Source organism: Ascaphus truei, chromosome 5 (assembly GCF_040206685.1).
Source record: "Ascaphus truei isolate aAscTru1 chromosome 5, aAscTru1.hap1, whole genome shotgun sequence".
Taxonomy (NCBI): Eukaryota; Metazoa; Chordata; class Amphibia; order Anura; family Ascaphidae; genus Ascaphus; species Ascaphus truei.
In genome coordinates, this window is record NC_134487.1 from 2,549,255 (window position 1) to 2,571,016 (window position 21,762).

At 52.2% G+C, this 21,762-nt stretch overlaps 1 protein-coding gene across 1 annotated transcript in view; it reads right to left on the reverse strand.

Moving 5' to 3' along the window:
• Window positions 1-21,762, reverse strand: part of SHANK3 (SH3 and multiple ankyrin repeat domains 3) — a 246,252-nt gene that overhangs the window by 163,714 nt on the left and 60,776 nt on the right. The window contains exon 3 of the mRNA XM_075599237.1: window positions 10,479-10,614. Coding sequence (XP_075455352.1) covers window positions 10,479-10,536 — 58 coding nt within the window. The 5' untranslated portion in view covers window positions 10,537-10,614. The remainder of the gene's footprint in view (window positions 1-10,478; window positions 10,615-21,762) is intronic.

Here is a 21,762-nt window from a genome sequence, read left to right on the forward strand (position 1 = left end):
TAAACCCCTTATCACTGCTCTGTGCATAGCCGATCAGGCAGTATCGCGCTATCAGGGCATTTATAGCGCTATAAACCCCTTATCACTGCTCTGTGCATAGCCGATCAGGCAGTATCACGCTATCAGGGCATTTATAGCGCTATAAACCCCTTATCACTGCTCTGTGCATAGCCGATAAGGCAGTATCACGCTATCAGGGCATTTATAGCGCTATAAACCCCTTATCACTGCTCTGTGCATAGCCGATAAGGCAGTATCCCGCTATCAGGGCATTTATAGCGCTATAATCCCCTTATCACTGCTCTGTGCATAGCCGATCAGGCAGTATCCCGCTATCAGGGCATTTATAGCGCTATAAACCCCTTATCACTGCGCTGTGCATAGCCGATCAGGCAGTATCGCGCTATCAGGGCATTTATAGCGCTATAAACCCCTTATCACTGCGCTGTGCATAGCCGATCAGGCAGTATCGCGCTATCAGGGCATTTATAGCGCTATAAACCCCTTATCACTGCTCTGTGCATAGCCGATAAGGCAGTATCCCGCTATCAGGGCATTTATAGCGCTATAATCCCCTTATCACTGCTCTGTGCATAGCCGATCAGGCAGTATCCCGCTATCAGGGCATTTATAGCGCTATAAACCCCTTATCACTGCGCTGTGCATAGCCGATCAGGCAGTATCGCGCTATCAGGGCATTTATAGCGCTGTAAACCCCTTATCACTGCGCTGTGCATAGCCGATCAGGCAGTATCCCGCTATCAGGGCATTTATAGCGCTATAAACCACTTATCACTGCTCTGTGCATAGCCGATCAGGCAGTAACACGCTATCAGGGCATTTATAGCGCTATAATCCCCTTATCACTGCTCTGTGCATAGCCGATCAGGCAGTATCCCGCTATCAGGGCATTTATAGCGCTATAAACCCCTTATCACTGCGCTGTGCATAGCCGATCAGGCAGTATCGCGCTATCAGGGCATTTATAGCGCTATAAACCCCTTATCACTGCGCTGTGCATAGCCGATCAGGCAGTATCGCGCTATCAGGGCATTTATAGCGCTATAAACCCCTTATCACTGCTCTGTGCATAGCCGATCGGGCGGTATCCTGCTATCAGGGCATTTATAGCGCTATAAACCCCTTATCACTGCTCTGTGCATAGCCGATCAGGCAGTATCGCGCTATCAGGGCATTTATAGCGCTATAAACCCCTTATCACTGCTCTGTGCATAGCCGATCAGGCAGTATCCCGCTATCAGGGCATTTATAGCGCTATAAACCCCTTATCACTTCGCTGTGCATAGCCGATCAGGCAGTATCCCGCTATCAGGGCATTTATAGCGCTATAAACCCCTTATCACTGCTCTGTGCATAGCCGATCAGGCAGTATCCCGCTATCAGGGCATTTATAGCACTATAAACCCCTTATCACTGCTCTGTGCATAGCCGATCAGGCAGTATCCCGCTATCAGGGCATTTATAGCGCTATAAACCCCTTATCACTGCTCTGTGCATTGCCGATCAGGCAGTATCCCGCTATCAGGGCATTTATAGCGCTATAAACCCCTTATCACTGCTCTGTGCATAGCCGATCAGGCAGTATCGCGCTATCAGGGTATTTATAGCGCTATAAACCCCTTATCACTGCTCTGTGCATAGCCGATCAGGCAGTATCCCGCTATCAGGGCATTTATAGCGCTATAAACCCCTTATCACTGCTCTGTGCATAGCCGATCAGGCAGTATCGCGCTATCAGGGTATTTATAGCGCTATAAACCCCTTATCACTGCTCTGTGCATAGCCGATCAGGCAGTATCGCGCTATCAGGGCATTTATAGCGCTATAAACCCCTTATCACTGCTCTGTGCATAGCCGATCAGGCAGTATCGCGCTATCAGGGCATTTATAGCGCTATAAACCCCTTATCACTGCTCTGTGCATAGCCGATCAGGCAGTATCACGCTATCAGGGCATTTATAGCGCTATAAACCCCTTATCACTGCTCTGTGCATAGCCGATAAGGCAGTATCACGCTATCAGGGCATTTATAGCGCTATAAACCCCTTATCACTGCTCTGTGCATAGCCGATAAGGCAGTATCCCGCTATCAGGGCATTTATAGCGCTATAATCCCCTTATCACTGCTCTGTGCATAGCCGATCAGGCAGTATCCCGCTATCAGGGCATTTATAGCGCTATAAACCCCTTATCACTGCGCTGTGCATAGCCGATCAGGCAGTATCGCGCTATCAGGGCATTTATAGCGCTATAAACCCCTTATCACTGCGCTGTGCATAGCCGATCAGGCAGTATCGCGCTATCAGGGCATTTATAGCGCTATAAACCCCTTATCACTGCTCTGTGCATAGCCGATCGGGCGGTATCCTGCTATCAGGGCATTTATAGCGCTATAAACCCCTTATCACTGCTCTGTGCATAGCCGATCAGGCAGTATCGCGCTATCAGGGCATTTATAGCGCTATAAACCCCTTATCACTGCTCTGTGCATAGCCGATCAGGCAGTATCCCGCTATCAGGGCATTTATAGCGCTATAAACCCCTTATCACTTCGCTGTGCATAGCCGATCAGGCAGTATCCCGCTATCAGGGCATTTATAGCGCTATAAACCCCTTATCACTGCTCTGTGCATAGCCGATCAGGCAGTATCCCGCTATCAGGGCATTTATAGCACTATAAACCCCTTATCACTGCTCTGTGCATAGCCGATCAGGCAGTATCCCGCTATCAGGGCATTTATAGCGCTATAAACCCCTTATCACTGCTCTGTGCATTGCCGATCAGGCAGTATCCCGCTATCAGGGCATTTATAGCGCTATAAACCCCTTATCACTGCTCTGTGCATAGCCGATCAGGCAGTATCGCGCTATCAGGGTATTTATAGCGCTATAAACCCCTTATCACTGCTCTGTGCATAGCCGATCAGGCAGTATCCCGCTATCAGGGCATTTATAGCGCTATAAACCCCTTATCACTGCTCTGTGCATAGCCGATCAGGCAGTATCGCGCTATCAGGGTATTTATAGCGCTATAAACCCCTTATCACTGCTCTGTGCATAGCCGATCAGGCAGTATCGCGCTATCAGGGCATTTATAGCGCTATAAACCCCTTATCACTGCTCTGTGCATAGCCGATCAGGCAGTATCGCGCTATCAGGGCATTTATAGCGCTATAAACCCCTTATCACTGCTCTGTGCATAGCCGATCAGGCAGTATCACGCTATCAGGGCATTTATAGCGCTATAAACCCCTTATCACTGCTCTGTGCATAGCCGATAAGGCAGTATCACGCTATCAGGGCATTTATAGCGCTATAAACCCCTTATCACTGCTCTGTGCATAGCCGATAAGGCAGTATCCCGCTATCAGGGCATTTATAGCTCTATAAACCCCTTATCACTGCTCTGTGCATAGCCGCTAAGGCAGTATCACGCTATCAGGGCATTTATAGCGCTATAAACCCCTTATCACTGCTCTGTGCATAGCCGATAAGGCAGTATCACGCTATCAGGGCATTTATAGCGCTATAAACCCCTTATCACTGCGCTGTGCATAGCCGATCAGGCAGTATCACGCTATCAGGGCATTTATAGCTCTATAAACCCCTTATCACTGCTCTGTGCATGGCCGATCAGGCAGTATCGCGCTATCAGGGCATTTATAGCGCTATAAACCCCTTATCACTGCTCTGTGCATAGCCGATCAGGCAGTATCCCGCTATCAGGGCATTTATAGCGCTATAAACCCCTTATCACTGCTCTGTGCATAGCCGATCAGGCAGTATCCCGCTATCAGGGCATTTATAGCGCTATAAACCCCTTATCACTGCTCTGTGCATAGCCGATCAGGCAGTATCGCGCTATCAGGGCATTTATAGCGCTATAAACCCCTTATCACTGCTCTGTGCATAGCCGATCAGGCAGTATCGCGCTATCAGGGCAGTTATAGCGCTATAAACCCCTTATCACTGCTCTGTGCATAGCCGATCAGGCAGTATCCCGCTATCAGGGCATTTATAGCGCTATAAACCCCTTATCACTGCTCTGTGCATAGCCGATCAGGCAGTATCGCGCTATCAGGGTATTTATAGCGCTATAAACCCCTTATCACTGCGCTGTGCATAGCCGATCAGGCAGTATCCCGCTATCAGGGCATTTATAGCGCTATAAACCCCTTATCACTGCTCTGTGCATAGCCGATCAGGCAGTATCCCGCTATCAGGGCATTTATAGCGCTATAAACCCCTTATCACTGCTCTGTGCATAGCCGATCAGACAGTATCCCGCTATCAGGGCATTTATAGCGCTATAAACCCCTTATCACTGCTCTGTGCATAGCCGATCAGGCAGTATCCCGCTATCAGGGCATTTATAGCGCTATAAACCACTTATCACTGCGCTGTGCATAGCCGATCAGGCAGTATCCCGCTATCAGGGCATTTATAGCGCTATAAACCCCTTATCACTGCGCTGTGCATAGCCGATCAGGCAGTATCGCGCTATCAGGGCATTTATAGCGCTATAAACCACTTATCACTGCGCTGTGCATAGCCGATCAGGCAGTATCGCGCTATCAGGGCATTTATAGCGCTATAAACCCCTTATCACTGCGCTGTGCATAGCCGATCAGGCAGTATCGCGCTATCAGGGCATTTATAGCGCTATAAACCCCTTATCACTGCGCTGTGCATAGCCGATCAGGCAGTATCCCGCTATCAGGGCATTTATAGCGCTATAAACCCCTTATCACTGCTCTGTGCATAGCCGATCAGGCAGTATCACGCTTCAGGGCATTTATAGCGCTATAAACCCCTTATCACTGCTCTGTGCATAGCCGATCAGGCAGTATCGCGCTATCAGGGCACTTATAGCGCTATAAACCACTTATCACTGCTCTGTGCATAGCCGATCAGGCAGTATCCCGCTATCAGGGCATTTATAGCGCTGTAAACCACTTATCACTGCGCTGTGCATAGCCGATCAGGCAGTATCCCGCTATCAGGGCATTTATAGCGCTGTAAACCCCTTATCACTGCGCTGTGCATAGCCGATCAGGCAGTATCCCGCTATCAGGGCATTTATAGCGCTATAAACCACTTATCACTGCTCTGTGCATAGCCGATCAGGCAGTAACACGCTATCAGGGCATTTATAGCGCTATAATCCCCTTATCACTGCTCTGTGCATAGCCGATCAGGCAGTATCCCGCTATCAGGGCATTTATAGCGCTATAAACCCCTTATCACTGCGCTGTGCATAGCCGATCAGGCAGTATCGCGCTATCAGGGCATTTATAGCGCTATAAACCCCTTATCACTGCGCTGTGCATAGCCGATCAGGCAGTATCGCGCTATCAGGGCATTTATAGCGCTATAAACCCCTTATCACTGCTCTGTGCATAGCCGATCGGGCGGTATCCTGCTATCAGGGCATTTATAGCGCTATAAACCCCTTATCACTGCTCTGTGCATAGCCGATCAGGCAGTATCGCGCTATCAGGGCATTTATAGCGCTATAAACCCCTTATCACTGCTCTGTGCATAGCCGATCAGGCAGTATCCCGCTATCAGGGCATTTATAGCGCTATAAACCCCTTATCACTGCTCTGTGCATAGCCGATCAGGCAGTATCCCGCTATCAGGGCATTTATAGCACTATAAACCCCTTATCACTGCTCTGTGCATAGCCGATCAGGCAGTATCCCGCTATCAGGGCATTTATAGCGCTATAAACCCCTTATCACTGCTCTGTGCATTGCCGATCAGGCAGTATCCCGCTATCAGGGCATTTATAGCGCTATAAACCCCTTATCACTGCTCTGTGCATAGCCGATCAGGCAGTATCGCGCTATCAGGGTATTTATAGCGCTATAAACCCCTTATCACTGCTCTGTGCATAGCCGATCAGGCAGTATCCCGCTATCAGGGCATTTATAGCGCTATAAACCCCTTATCACTGCTCTGTGCATAGCCGATCAGGCAGTATCGCGCTATCAGGGTATTTATAGCGCTATAAACCCCTTATCACTGCTCTGTGCATAGCCGATCAGGCAGTATCGCGCTATCAGGGCATTTATAGCGCTATAAACCCCTTATCACTGCTCTGTGCATAGCCGATCAGGCAGTATCGCGCTATCAGGGCATTTATAGCGCTATAAACCCCTTATCACTGCTCTGTGCATAGCCGATCAGGCAGTATCACGCTATCAGGGCATTTATAGCGCTATAAACCCCTTATCACTGCTCTGTGCATAGCCGATAAGGCAGTATCACGCTATCAGGGCATTTATAGCGCTATAAACCCCTTATCACTGCTCTGTGCATAGCCGATAAGGCAGTATCCCGCTATCAGGGCATTTATAGCTCTATAAACCCCTTATCACTGCTCTGTGCATAGCCGCTAAGGCAGTATCACGCTATCAGGGCATTTATAGCGCTATAAACCCCTTATCACTGCTCTGTGCATAGCCGATAAGGCAGTATCACGCTATCAGGGCATTTATAGCGCTATAAACCCCTTATCACTGCGCTGTGCATAGCCGATCAGGCAGTATCGCGCTATCAGGGCATTTATAGCGCTATAAACCCCTTATCACTGCTCTGTGCATAGCCGATCGGGCGGTATCCTGCTATCAGGGCATTTATAGCGCTATAAACCCCTTATCACTGCTCTGTGCATAGCCGATCAGGCAGTATCGCGCTATCAGGGCATTTATAGCGCTATAAACCCCTTATCACTGCTCTGTGCATAGCCGATCAGGCAGTATCCCGCTATCAGGGCATTTATAGCGCTATAAACCCCTTATCACTGCTCTGTGCATAGCCGATCAGGCAGTATCCCGCTATCAGGGCATTTATAGCACTATAAACCCCTTATCACTGCTCTGTGCATAGCCGATCAGGCAGTATCCCGCTATCAGGGCATTTATAGCGCTATAAACCCCTTATCACTGCTCTGTGCATTGCCGATCAGGCAGTATCCCGCTATCAGGGCATTTATAGCGCTATAAACCCCTTATCACTGCTCTGTGCATAGCCGATCAGGCAGTATCGCGCTATCAGGGTATTTATAGCGCTATAAACCCCTTATCACTGCTCTGTGCATAGCCGATCAGGCAGTATCCCGCTATCAGGGCATTTATAGCGCTATAAACCCCTTATCACTGCTCTGTGCATAGCCGATCAGGCAGTATCGCGCTATCAGGGTATTTATAGCGCTATAAACCCCTTATCACTGCTCTGTGCATAGCCGATCAGGCAGTATCGCGCTATCAGGGCATTTATAGCGCTATAAACCCCTTATCACTGCTCTGTGCATAGCCGATCAGGCAGTATCGCGCTATCAGGGCATTTATAGCGCTATAAACCCCTTATCACTGCTCTGTGCATAGCCGATCAGGCAGTATCACGCTATCAGGGCATTTATAGCGCTATAAACCCCTTATCACTGCTCTGTGCATAGCCGATAAGGCAGTATCACGCTATCAGGGCATTTATAGCGCTATAAACCCCTTATCACTGCTCTGTGCATAGCCGATAAGGCAGTATCCCGCTATCAGGGCATTTATAGCTCTATAAACCCCTTATCACTGCTCTGTGCATAGCCGCTAAGGCAGTATCACGCTATCAGGGCATTTATAGCGCTATAAACCCCTTATCACTGCTCTGTGCATAGCCGATAAGGCAGTATCACGCTATCAGGGCATTTATAGCGCTATAAACCCCTTATCACTGCGCTGTGCATAGCCGATCAGGCAGTATCACGCTATCAGGGCATTTATAGCTCTATAAACCCCTTATCACTGCTCTGTGCATGGCCGATCAGGCAGTATCGCGCTATCAGGGCATTTATAGCGCTATAAACCCCTTATCACTGCTCTGTGCATAGCCGATCAGGCAGTATCCCGCTATCAGGGCATTTATAGCGCTATAAACCCCTTATCACTGCTCTGTGCATAGCCGATCAGGCAGTATCGCGCTATCAGGGCATTTATAGCGCTATAAACCCCTTATCACTGCTCTGTGCATAGCCGATCAGGCAGTATCCCGCTATCAGGGCATTTATAGCGCTATAAACCCCTTATCACTGCTCTGTGCATAGCCGATCAGGCAGTATCCCGCTATCAGGGCATTTATAGCGCTATAAACCCCTTATCACTGCTCTGTGCATAGCCGATCAGGCAGTATCGCGCTATCAGGGCATTTATAGCGCTATAAACCCCTTATCACTGCTCTGTGCATAGCCGATCAGGCAGTATCGCGCTATCAGGGCAGTTATAGCGCTATAAACCCCTTATCACTGCTCTGTGCATAGCCGATCAGGCAGTATCCCGCTATCAGGGCATTTATAGCGCTATAAACCCCTTATCACTGCTCTGTGCATAGCCGATCAGGCAGTATCGCGCTATCAGGGCATTTATAGCGCTATAAACCCCTTATCACTGCTCTGTGCATAGCCGATCAGGCAGTATCCCGCTATCAGGGCAGTTATAGCGCTATAAACCCCTTATCACTGCTCTGTGCATAGCCGATCAGGCAGTATCCCGCTATCAGGGCATTTATAGCGCTATAAACCCCTTATCACTGCTCTGTGCATAGCCGATCAGGCAGTATCGCGCTATCAGGGCATTTATAGCGCTATAAACCCCTTATCACTGCTCTGTGCATAGCCGATCAGGCAGTATCCCGATATCAGGGCATTTATAGCGCTATAAACCCCTTATCACTGCTCTGTGCATAGCCGATCAGGCAGTATCACGCTATCAGGGCATTTATAGCGCTATAACCCCCTTTTCACTGCTCTGTGCATAGCCGATCAGGCAGTATCCCGCTATCAGGGCATTTATAGCGCTATAAACCCCTTTTCACTGCTCTGTGCATAGCCGATCAGGCAGTATCCCGCTATCAGGGCATTTATAGCGCTATAACCCCCTTATCACTGCTCTGTGCATAGCCGATCAGGCAGTATCACGCTATCAGGGCATTTATAGCGCTATAAACCCCTTATCACTGCTCTGTGCATAGCCGATCAGGCAGTATCACGCTATCAGGGCATTTATAGCGCTATAAACCCCTTATCACCGCTCTTGCATAGCCGATCAGGCAGTATCGCACTATCAGGGCATTTATAGCGCTATAAACCCCTTATCACTGCTCTGTGCATCGCCGATCAGGCAGTATCCCGCTATCAGGGCATTTATAGCGCTATAAACCCCTTATCACTGCTCTGTGCATAGCCGATCAGGCAGTATCGCGCTATCAGGGCATTTATAGCGCTATAAACCCCTTATCACTGCTCTGTGCATAGCCGATCAGGCAGTATCCCGCTATCAGGGCATTTATAGCGCTATAAACCCCTTATCACTGCTCTGTGCATAGCCGATCAGGCAGTATCCCGCTATCAGGGCATTTATAGCGCTATAAACCCCTTATCACTGCTCTGTGCATAGCCGATCAGGCAGTATCCCGATATCAGGGCATTTATAGCGCTATAAACCCCTTATCACTGCTCTGTGCATAGCCGATCAGGCAGTATCCCGCTATCAGGGCATTTATAGCGCTATAAACCCCTTATCACTGCTCTGTGCATAGCCGATCAGGCAGTATCCCGCTATCAGGGCATTTATAGCGCTATAAACCCCTTTTCACTGCTCTGTGCATAGCCGATCAGGCAGTATCCCGCTATCAGGGCATTTATAGCGCTATAAACCCCTTTTCACTGCTCTGTGCATAGCCGATCAGGCAGTATCCCGCTATCAGGGCATTTATAGCGCTATAACCCCCTTATCACTGCTCTGTGCATAGCCGATCAGGCAGTATCACGCTATCAGGGCATTTATAGCGCTATAAACCCCTTATCACTGCTCTGTGCATAGCCGATCAGGCAGTATCACGCTATCAGGGCATTTATAGCGCTATAAACCCCTTATCACCGCTCTTGCATAGCCGATCAGGCAGTATCGCACTATCAGGGCATTTATAGCGCTATAAACCCCTTATCACTGCTCTGTGCATCGCCGATCAGGCAGTATCCCGCTATCAGGGCATTTATAGCGCTATAAACCCCTTATCACTGCTCTGTGCATAGCCGATCAGGCAGTATCCCGCTATCAGGGCAGTTATAGCGCTATAAACCCCTTATCACTGCTCTGTGCATAGCCGATCAGGCAGTATCCCGCTATCAGGGCATTTATAGCGCTATAAACCCCTTATCACTGCTCTGTGCATAGCCGATCAGGCAGTATCACGCTATCAGGGCATTTATAGCGCTATAAACCCCTTATCACTGCTCTGTGCATAGCCGATCAGGCAGTATCCCGCTATCAGGGCATTTATAGCGCTATAAACCCCTTATCACTGCTCTGTGCATAGCCGATCAGGCAGTATCGGGCTGAGGCCCCGCCCCCTGTGCTGAGGCCCCGCCCCCTGTGCTGAGGCCCCGCCCCGCGCGCTCTCACCCCTCCTACGCATGGCCTCCTCGCTCTCTGGTTTGCGGCTCACAGACACGACCTTCATACTGAGGTGGCTGCCCCCCTGACGGATCAGGGACACCACCTGCTTGTGCCCAACCTTCACCACGTTCACCCCATTAACCTGCAGGGGGAGGAGAGAGGGGGAGGAGACTCAGAGAAGGGGAGGAGACTCATGAAGGGGAGGGGACACAGAGGAGGGGGAGGGGACACAGGCAAGGGGGAGGAGACTCAGGCAAGGGGGAGGAGACTCAGGCAAGGGGGAGGGACTTAGGCAGGGAGAGGGGACTCAGAGAAGGGGGTGGAGACTCAGAGAAGGGGGTGGGGACTCAGAGAAGGGGGTGGGAACTCAGAGAAGGGGATGGGGACTCAGAGAAGGGGAGGGGGACTCAGAGAAGGGGGTGGGGACTCAGAGAAGGGGGTGGGGACTCAGAGAAGGGGGTGGGGACTCAGAGAAAGGGGTGGGGACACAGAGAAAGGGGTGGAGACTCAGAGAAGGGGGTGGGGACTCAGAGAAGGGGAGGGGACACAGAGAAGGGGTGGGGACTCAGAGAAGGGGGTGGGGACTCAGAGAAGGGGAGGGGACACAGAGAAGGGGATGGGGACTCAGAGAAGGGGGTGGGGACACAGAGAAGGGGTGGGGACTCAGAGAAGGGGGTGGGGACTCAGAGAAGGGGGTGGGGACTCAGAGAAGGGGGTGGGGACTCAGAGAAGGGGGTGGGGACTCAGAGAAGGGGATGGGGACTCAGAGAAGGGGGTGGGGACTCAGAGAAAGGGGTGGGGACTCAGAGAAAGGGGTGGGGACACAGAGAAAGGGGTGGGGACACAGAGAAAGGGGTGGGGACACAGAGAAGGGGTGGGGACTCAGAGAAGGGGGTGGGGACTCAGAGAAAGGGGTGGGGACTCAGAGAAAGGGGTGGGGACACAGAGAAAGGGGTGGGGACTCAGAGAAGGGGGTGGGGACTCAGAGAAGGGGATGGGGACTCAGAGAAGGGGGTGGGGACACAGAGAAAGGGGTGGGTACACAGAGAAGGGGTGGGGACTCAGAGAAACGGGTGGGGACACAGAGAAAGGGGTGGGGACTCAGAGAAGGGGGTGGGGACTCAGAGAAAGGGGTGGGGACACAGAGAAAGGGGTGGGGACTCAGAGAAGGGGGTGGGGACTCAGAGAAGGGGATGGGGACTCAGAGAAGGGGGTGGGGACACAGAGAAAGGGGTGGGGACACAGAGAAAGGGGTGGGGACTCAGAGAAAGGGGTGGGGACACAGAGAAAGGGGTGGGGACACAGAGAAGGGGTGGGGACTCAGAGAAAGGGGTGGGGACACAGAGAAGGGGGTGGGGACTCAGAGAAAGGGGTGGGGACACAGAGAAGGGGTGGGGACTCAGAGAAAGGGGTGGGGACACAGAGAAAGGGGTGGGGACTCAGAGAAGGGGGTGGGGACTCAGAGAAAGGGGTGGGGACACAGAGAAAGGGGTGGGGACTCAGAGAAGGGGGTGGGGACTCAGAGAAAGGGGTGGGGACACAGAGAAAGGGGTGGGGACTCAGAGAAGGGGGTGGGGACTCAGAGAAGGGGTGGGGAATCAGAGAAGGGGGTGGGGACTCAGAGAAAGGGGTGGGGACACAGAGAAAGGGGTGGGGACTCAGAGAAAGGGGTGGGGACACAGAGAAAGGGGTGGGGACACAGAGAAGGGGTGGGGACTCAGAGAAAGGGGTGGGGACACAGAGAAGGGGGTGGGGACACAGAGAAGGGGTGGGGACTCAGAGAAAGGGGTGGGGACACAGAGAAAGGGGTGGGGACACAGAGAAAGGGGTGGGGACTCAGAGAAGGGGGTGGGGACTCAGAGAAAGGGGTGGGGACACAGAGAAAGTGGTGGGGACTCAGAGAAGGGGGTGGGGACTCAGAGAAAGGGGTGGGGACACAGAGAAAGGGGTGGGGACTCAGAGAAGGGGGTGGGGACTCAGAGAAGGGGATGGGGACTCAGAGAAGGGGGTGGGGACACAGAGAAAGGGGTGGGGACTCAGAGAAGGGGGTGGGGACTCAGAGAAAGGGGTGGGGACTCAGAGAAAGGGGTGGGGACTCAGAGAAGGGGATGGGGACTCAGAGAAGGGGTGGGGACTCAGAGAAAGGGGTGGGGACACAGAGAAAGGGGTGGGGACTCAGAGAAAGGGGTGGGGACACAGAGAAAGGGGTGGGGACTCAGAGAAGGGGGTGGGGACTCAGAGAAAGGGGTGGGGACACAGAGAAAGGGGTGGGGACTCAGAGAAGGGGGTGGGGACTCAGAGAAGGGGATGGGAACTCAGAGAAGGGGGTGGGGACACAGAGAAAGGGGTGGGGACACAGAGAAAGGGGTGGGGACTCAGAGAAGGGGGTGGGGACTCAGAGAAGGGGATGGGGACTCAGAGAAGGGGTGGGGACACAGAGAAAGGGGTGGGGACACAGAGAAAGGGGTGGGGACTCAGAGAAGGGGGTGGGGACTCAGAGAAGGGGGTGGGGACTCAGAGAAAGGGGTGGGGACACAGAGAAGGGGTGGGGACTCAGAGAAAGGGGTGGGGACTCAGAGAAGGGGGTGGGGACTCAGAGAAAGGGGTGGGGACACAGAGAAAGGGGTGGGGACACAGAGAAAGGGGTGGGGACACAGAGAAGGGGTGGGGACTCAGAGAAGGGGGTGGGGACTCAGAGAAAGGGGTGGGGACACAGAGAAAGGAGTGGGGACTCAGAGAATGGGGTGGGGACTCAGAGAAGGGGATGGGGACTCAGAGAAGGGGGTGGGGACACAGAGAAAGGGGTGGGGACACAGAGAAGGGGTGGGGACTCAGAGAAAGGGGTGGGGACACAGAGAAAGGGGTGGGGACTCAGAGAAGGGGGTGGGGACTCAGAGAAAGGGGTGGGGACACAGAGAAAGGGGTGGGGACTCAGAGAAGGGGGTGGGGACTCAGAGAAGGGGATGGGGACTCAGAGAAGGGGGTGGGGACACAGAGAAAGGGGTGGGGACACAGAGAAAGGGGTGGGGACTCAGAGAAAGGGATGGGGACACAGAGAAGGGGTGGGGACTCAGAGAAAGGGGTGGGGACACAGAGAAAGGGGTGGGGACTCAGAGAAGGGGGTGGGGACTCAGAGAAAGGGGTGGGGACACAGAGAAAGGGGTGGGGACTCAGAGAAGGGGGTGGGGACTCAGAGAAGGGGGTGGGGACTCAGAGAAAGGGGTGGGGACACAGAGAAGGGGTGGGGACTCAGAGAAAGGGGTGGGGACACAGAGAAAGGGGTGGGGACTCAGAGAAGGGGGTGGGGACTCAGAGAAAGGGGTGGGGACACAGAGAAAGGGGTGGGGACTCAGAGAAGGGGGTGGGGACTCCGAGAAGGGGATGGGGACTCAGAGAAGGGGGTGGGGACTCAGAGAAGGGGGTGGGGACTCAGAGAAGGGGGTGGAGACACAGAGAAGGGGGTGGAGACTCAGAGAAAGGGGTGGGGACACAGAGAAAGGGGTGGGGACTCAGAGAAGGGGGTGGGGACTCAGAGAAGGGGATGGGGACTCAGAGAAGGGGGTGGGGACTCAGAGAAAGGGGTGGGGACACAGAGAAAGGGGTGGGGACACAGAGAAGGGGGTGGGGACTCAGAGAAAGGGGTGGGGACACAGAGAAAGGGGTGGGGACTCAGAGAAGGGGGTGGGGACTCAGAGAAGGGGATGGGGACTCAGAGAAGGGGGTGGGGACTCAGAGAAGGGGGTGGGACTCAGAGAAGGGGGTGGGGACATAGAGAAGGGGGTGGGGACTCAGAAAAAGGGGTGGGGACTCAGAAAAAGGGGTGGGGACTCAGAGAAAGGGGTGGGGACTCAGAGTAGGGGGTGGGGACTCAGAGAAGGGGGAGGGGACTCAGGCCGGGGGAGGGGACTCGGGCCGGGGGAGGGGACTCGGGCCGGGGGAGGGGACTCGGGCAAGGGGAGGGGGGATTTAAAGCAATAAAGGGGAAGGAGACTCAGTGAGGGAGTGGGTGAGCAGCCACGGATGGGGATAAATTAGAGAAGCTTTTAGTGAAGGGGAAGAGAGCAACCTCGGGTGGGGGAAAGAGAGAGCAGCCTTAGGTAGGAGGCAAAAGAGAGCAGCTTCTGGGGGGAAGGGGATGTGCCGTAGATGTGGGCTGGGAGGGGGGTGGAAAGGGAGACAGGGAGGAGAGAGCGTTGAAGAGACGTGTTTGAGTCCGCTCACCTAACGTGTGGGAATAAGTTGTGTGACTGGTGCATAGGAGGAGAGTAATGTCGTATAAACAAAGCGGATCCCAGAGGGATCACAAAGATCCTCCATTTAAATGCTTTCTATAGATTCACGGGAGATATTAGTGGACTACCTGCAGGACAGCCAGAGCAGTATAATTACCTGCAGGACAGCCAGAGCAGTATAATTACCTGCAGGACAGCCAGAGCAGTATAATTACCTGCAGGACAGCCAGAGCAGTATAATTACCTGCAGGACAGCCAGAGCAGTATAATTACCCGCAGGACAGCCAGAGCAGTATAATTACCTGCAGGACAGCCAGAGCAGTATAATTACCCGCAGGACAGCCAGAGCAGTATAATTACCCGCAGGACAGCCAGAGCAGTATAATTACCTGCAGGACAGCCAGAGCAGTATAATTACCCGCAGGACAGCCAGAGCAGTATAATTACCTGCAGGACAGCCAGAGCGGTATAATTACCAGCAGGACAGCCAGAGCGGTATAATTACCTGCAGGACAGCCAGAGCAGTATAATTACCCGCAGGACAGCCAGAGCAGTATAATTACCCGCAGGACAGCCAGAGCTGTATAATTACCCGCAGGACAGCCAGAGCGGTATAATTACCCGCAGGACAGCCAGAGCAGTATAATTACCCGCAGGACAGCCAGAGCGGTATAATTACCCGCAGGACAGCCAGAGCAGTATAATTACCCGCAGGACAGCCAGAGCAGTATAATTACCCGCAGGACAGCCAGAGCAGTATAATTACCCGCAGGACAGCCAGAGCGGTATAATTACCCGCAGGACAGCCAGAGCAGTATAATTACCCGCAGGACAGCCAGAGCGGTATAATTACCCGCAGGACAGCCAGAGCAGTATAATTACCCGCAGGACAGCCAGAGCGGTATAATTACCTGCAGGACAGCCAGAGCAGTATAATTACCCGCAGGACAGCCAGAGCAGTGTAATTACCTGCAGGACAGCCAGAGCAGTGTAATTACCTGCAGGACAGCCAGAGCAGTATAATTACCTGCAGGACAGCCAGAGCAGTATAATTACCCGCAGGACAGCCAGAGCGGTATAATTACCCGCAGGACAGCCAGAGCAGTATAATTACCCGCAGGACAGCCAGAGCAGTATAATTACCTGCAGGACAGCCAGAGCAGTATAATTACCCGCAGGACAGCCAGAGCAGGATAATTACCTGCAGGACAGCCAGAGCAGTATAATTACCTGCAGGACAGCCAGAGCAGTATAATTACCTGCAGGACAGCCAGAGCAGTATAATTACCCGCAGGACAGCCAGAGCAGTATAATTACCCGCAGGACAGCCAGAGCAGTATAATTACCTGCAGGACAGCCAGAGCAGTATAATTACCCGCAGGACAGCCAGAGCGGTGTAATTACCTGCAGGACAGCCAGAGCAGTATAATTACCTGCAGGACAGCCAGAGCAGTGTAATTACCTGCAGGACAGCCAGAGCGGTGTAATTACCTGCAGGACAGCCAGAGCAGTATAATTACCCGCAGGACAGCCAGAGCAGTGTAATTACCCGCAGGACAGCCAGAGCAGTTTAATTACCCGCAGGACAGCCAGAGCAGTGTAATTACCCGCAGGACAGCCAGAGCAGTATAATTACCTGCAGGACAGCCAGAGCGGTATAATTACCTGCAGGACAGCCAGAGCGGTATAATTACCTGCAGGACAGCCAGAGCAGTATAATTACCTGCAGGACAGCCAGTGCGGTATAATTACCTGCAGGACAGCCAGAGCGGTATAATTACCCGCAGGACAGCCAGAGCAGTATAATTACCTGCAGGACAGCCAGAGCGGTATAATTACCAGCAGGACAGCCAGAGCAGTGTAATTACCCGCAGGACAGCCAGAGCAGTATAATTACCTGCAGGACAGCCAGAGCAGTATAATTACCCGCAGGACAGCCAGAGCAGTATAATTACCTGCAGGACAGCCAGAGCAGTATAATTACCTGCAGGACAGCCAGAGCGGTGTAATTACCCGCAGGACAGCCAGAGCAGTATAATTACCTGCAGGACAGCCAGAGCGGTATAATTACCCGCAGGACAGCCAGAGCGGTATAATTACCTGCAGGACAGCCAGAGCGGTATAATTACCTGCAGGACAGCCAGAGCAGTGTAATTACCCGCAGGACAGCCAGAGCAGTATAATTACCTGCAGGACAGCCAGAGCAGTATAATTACCCGCAGGACAGCCAGAGCAGTATAATTACCTGCAGGACAGCCAGAGCAGTATAATTACCCGCAGGACAGCCAGAGCAGTATAATTACCTGCAGGACAGCCAGAGCAGTATAATTACCTGCAGGACAGCCAGAGCAGTGTAATTACCCGCAGGACAGCCAGAGCAGTATAATTACCTGCAGGACAGCCAGAGCAGTGTAATTACCTGCAGGACAGCCAGAGCAGTATAATTACCCGCAGGACAGCCAGAGCAGTATAATTACCTGCAGGACAGCCAGAGCAGTATAATTACCCGCAGGACAGCCAGAGCAGTATAATTACCTGCAGGACAGCCAGAGCAGTGTAATTACCCGCAGGACAGCCAGAGCAGTATAATTACCTGCAGGACAGCCAGAGCAGTGTAATTACCTGCAGGACAGCCAGAGCAGTATAATTACCTGCAGGACAGCCAGAGCAGTATAATTACCTGCAGGACAGCCAGAGCAGTATAATTACCTGCAGGACAGCCAGAGCAGTGTAATTACCTGCAGGACAGCCAGAGCAGTGTAATTACCCGCAGGACAGCCAGAGCAGTGTAATTACCTGCAGGACAGCCAGAGCAGTATAATTACCTGCAGGACAGCCAGAGCAGTATAATTACCTGCAGGACAGCCAGAGCAGTATAATTACCTGCAGGACAGCCAGAGCAGTGTAATTACCTGCAGGACAGCCAGAGCAGTGTAATTACCCGCAGGACAGCCAGAGCAGTATAATTACCTGCAGGACAGCCAGAGCAGTATAATTACCTGCAGGACAGCCAGAGCAGTATAATTACCTGCAGGACAGCCAGAGCAGTATAATTACCCGCAGGACAGCCAGAGCAGTGTAATTACCCGCAGGACAGCCAGAGCAGTATAATTACCCGCAGGACAGCCAGAGCAGTATAATTACCCGCAGGACAGCCAGAGCAGTATAATTACCTGCAGGACAGCCAGAGCAGTATAATTACCCGCAGGACAGCCAGAGCAGTATAATTACCCGCAGGACAGCCAGAGCAGTGTAATTACCCGCAGGACAGCCAGAGCAGTGTAATTACCCGCAGGACAGCCAGAGCAGTATAATTACCCGCAGGACAGCCAGAGCAGTGTAATTACCCGCAGGACAGCCAGAGCAGTATAATTACCCGCAGGACAGCCAGAGCAGTGTAATTACCCGCAGGACAGCCAGAGCAGTATAATTACCCGCAGGACAGCCAGAGCAGTATAATTACCCGCAGGACAGCCAGAGCAGTGTAATTACCCGCAGGACAGCCAGAGCGGTATAATTACCTGCAGGACAGCCAGAGCAGTATAATTACCTGCAGGACAGCCAGAGCAGTATAATTACCTGCAGGACAGCCAGAGCAGTGTAATTACCTGCAGGACAGCCAGAGCAGTATAATTACCCGCAGGACAACCAGAGCAGTATAATTACCCGCAGGACAACCAGAGCAGTATAATTACCCGCAGGACAGCCAGAGCAGTATAATTACCCGCAGGACAGCCAGAGCGGTATAATTACCTGCAGGACAGCCAGAGCAGTATAATTACCTGCAGGACAGCCAGAGCAGTATAATTACCCGCAGTACAGCCAGAGCAGTGTAATTACCCGCAGGACAGCCAGAGCAGTATAATTACCCGCAGGAAAACCAGAGCAGTATAATTACCCGCAGGACAGCCAGAGCAGTATAATTACCCGCAGGACAGCCAGAGCAGTGTAATTATCCGCAGGACAGCCAGAGCAGTATAATTACCCGCAGGACAACCAGAGCAGTATAATTACCTGCAGGACAGCCAGAGCAGTATAATTACCCGCAGGACAGCCAGAGCAGTGTAATTACCCGCAGGACAGCCAGAGCAGTATAATTACCCGCAGGACAGCCAGAGCAGTATAATTACCTGCAGGACAGCCAGAGCAGTATAATTACCTGCAGGACAGCCAGAGCAGTATAATTACCTGCAGGACAGCCAGAGCAGTATAATTACCCGCAGGACAGCCAGAGCAGTATAATTACCCGCAGGACAGCCAGAGCAGTATAATTACCCGCAGGACAGCCAGAGCGGTATAATTACCCGCAGGACAGCCAGAGCAGTATAATTACCCGCAGGACAGCCAGAGCAGTATAATTACCTGCAGGACAGCCAGAGCAGTGTAATTACCCGCAGGACAGCCAGAGCAGTGTAATTACCCGCAGGATAGCCAGAGCAGTGTAATTACCCGCAGGACAGCCAGAGCAGTGTAATTACCTGCAGGACAGCCAGAGCAGTGTAATTACCTGCAGGACAGCCAGAGCAGTATAATTACCTGCAGGACAGCCAGAGCAGTATAATTACCTGCAGGACAGCCAGAGCAGTATAATTACCTGCAGGACAGCCAGAGCAGTATAATTACCCGCAGGACAGCCAGAGCAGTATAATTACCCGCAGGACAGCCAGAGCAGTGTAATTACCCGCAGGACAGCCAGAGCAGTGTAATTACCCGCAGGACAGCCAGAGCAGTATAATTACCTGCAGGACAGCCAGAGCAGTATAATTACCCGCAGGACAGCCAGAGCAGTATAATTACCCGCAGGACAGCCAGAGCAGTGTAATTACCCGCAGGACAGCCAGAGCAGTATAATTACCCGCAGGACAGCCAGAGCGGTATAATTACCTGCAGGACAGCCAGAGCAGTATAATTACCTGCAGGACAGCCAGAGCAGTATAATTACCTGCAGGACAGCCAGAGCAGTATAATTACCTGCAGGACAGCCAGAGCAGTATAATTACCCGCAGGACAACCAGAGCAGTATAATTACCCGCAGGACAGCCAGAGCAGTATAATTACCCGCAGGACAGCCAGAGCGGTATAATTACCTGCAGGACAGCCAGAGCAGTATAATTACCTGCAGGACAGCCAGAGCAGTATAATTACCTGCAGGACAGCCAGAGCAGTATAATTACCCGCAGTACAGCCAGAGCAGTGTAATTACCCGCAGGACAGCCAGAGCAGTATAATTACCCGCAGGAAAACCAGAGCAGTATAATTACCCGCAGGACAGCCAGAGCAGTATAATTACCCGCAGGACAGCCAGAGCAGTGTAATTATCCGCAGGACAGCCAGAGCAGTATAATTACCCGCAGGACAACCAGAGCAGTATAATTACCTGCAGGACAGCCAGAGCAGTATAATTACCCGCAGGACAGCCAGAGCAGTGTAATTACCCGCAGGACAGCCAGAGCAGTATAATTACCCGCAGGACAGCCAGAGCAGTATAATTACCTGCAGGACAGCCAGAGCAGTATAATTACCCGCAGGACAGCCAGAGCAGTATAATTACCCGCAGGACAGCCAGAGCAGTATAATTACCCGCAGGACAGCCAGAGCGGTATAATTACCCGCAGGACAGCCAGAGCAGTATAATTACCCGCAGGACAGCCAGAGCAGTATAATTACCTGCAGGACAGCCAGAGCAGTGTAATTACCCGCAGGACAGCCAGAGCAGTGTAATTACCCGCAGGATAGCCAGAGCAGTATAATTACCTGCAGGACAGCCAGAGCAGTATAATTACCTGCAGGACAGCCAGAGCGGTGTAATTACCCGCAGGACAGCCAGAGCAGTGTAATTACCTGCAGGACAGCCAGAGCAGTGTAATTACCTGCAGGACAGCCAGAGCAGTATAATTACCTGCAGGACAGCCAGAGCAGTATAATTACCTGCAGGACAGCCAGAGCAGTATAATTACCTGCAGGACAGCCAGAGCAGTGTAATTACCCGCAGGACAGCCAGAGCAGTGTAATTACCCGCAGGACAGCCAGAGCAGTATAATTACCCGCAGGACAGCCAGAGCAGTATAATTACCTGCAGGACAGCCAGAGCAGTATAATTACCCGCAGGACAGCCAGAGCAGTGTAATTACCTGCAGGACAGCCAGAGCAGTATAATTACCTGCAGGACAGCCAGAGCAGTATAATTACCTGCAGGACAGCCAGAGCAGTATAATTACCTGCAGGACAGCCAGCGCAGTATAATTACCCGCAGGACAGCCAGAGCGGTATAATTACCTGCAGGACAGCCAGAGCGGTATAATTACCCGCAGGACAGCCAGAGCGGTATAATTACCTGCAGGACAGCCAGAGCGGTATAATTACCTGCAGGACAGCCAGATCGGTGTAATTACCTGCAGGACAGCCAGAGCAGTATAATTACCCGCAGGACAGCCAGAGCAGTATAATTACCCGCAGGACAGCCAGAGCAGTGTAATTACCTGCAGGACAGCCAGAGCAGTGTAATTACCTGCAGGACAGCCAGAGCAGTGTAATTACCCGCAGGACAGCCAGAGCAGTATAATTACCTGCAGGACAGCCAGAGCAGTATAATTACCTGCAGGACAGCCAGAGCAGTGTAATTACCCGCAGGACAGCCAGAGCAGTATAATTACCCGCAGGACAGCCAGAGCAGTATAATTACCCGCAGGACAGCCAGAGCGGTATAATTACCTGCAGGACAGCCAGAGCGGTATAATTACCTGCAGGACAGCCAGAGCAGTATAATTACCTGCAGGACAGCCAGAGCAGTGTAATTACCTGCAGGACAGCCAGAGCAGTATAATTACCTGCAGGACAGCCAGAGCAGTATAATTACCCGCAGGACAGCCAGAGCAGTATAATTACCTGCAGGACAGCCAGAGCAGTATAATTACCTGCAGGACAGCCAGAGCAGTATAATTACCCGCAGGATTCAATGTGCCCACTAATATCTCCCGTGAATATATAGAAACCATTTATATGGAGGATCTTTCTGATCCCTCTGGGATCCGCTTCGTTTATACTGGGGGAGCATTACC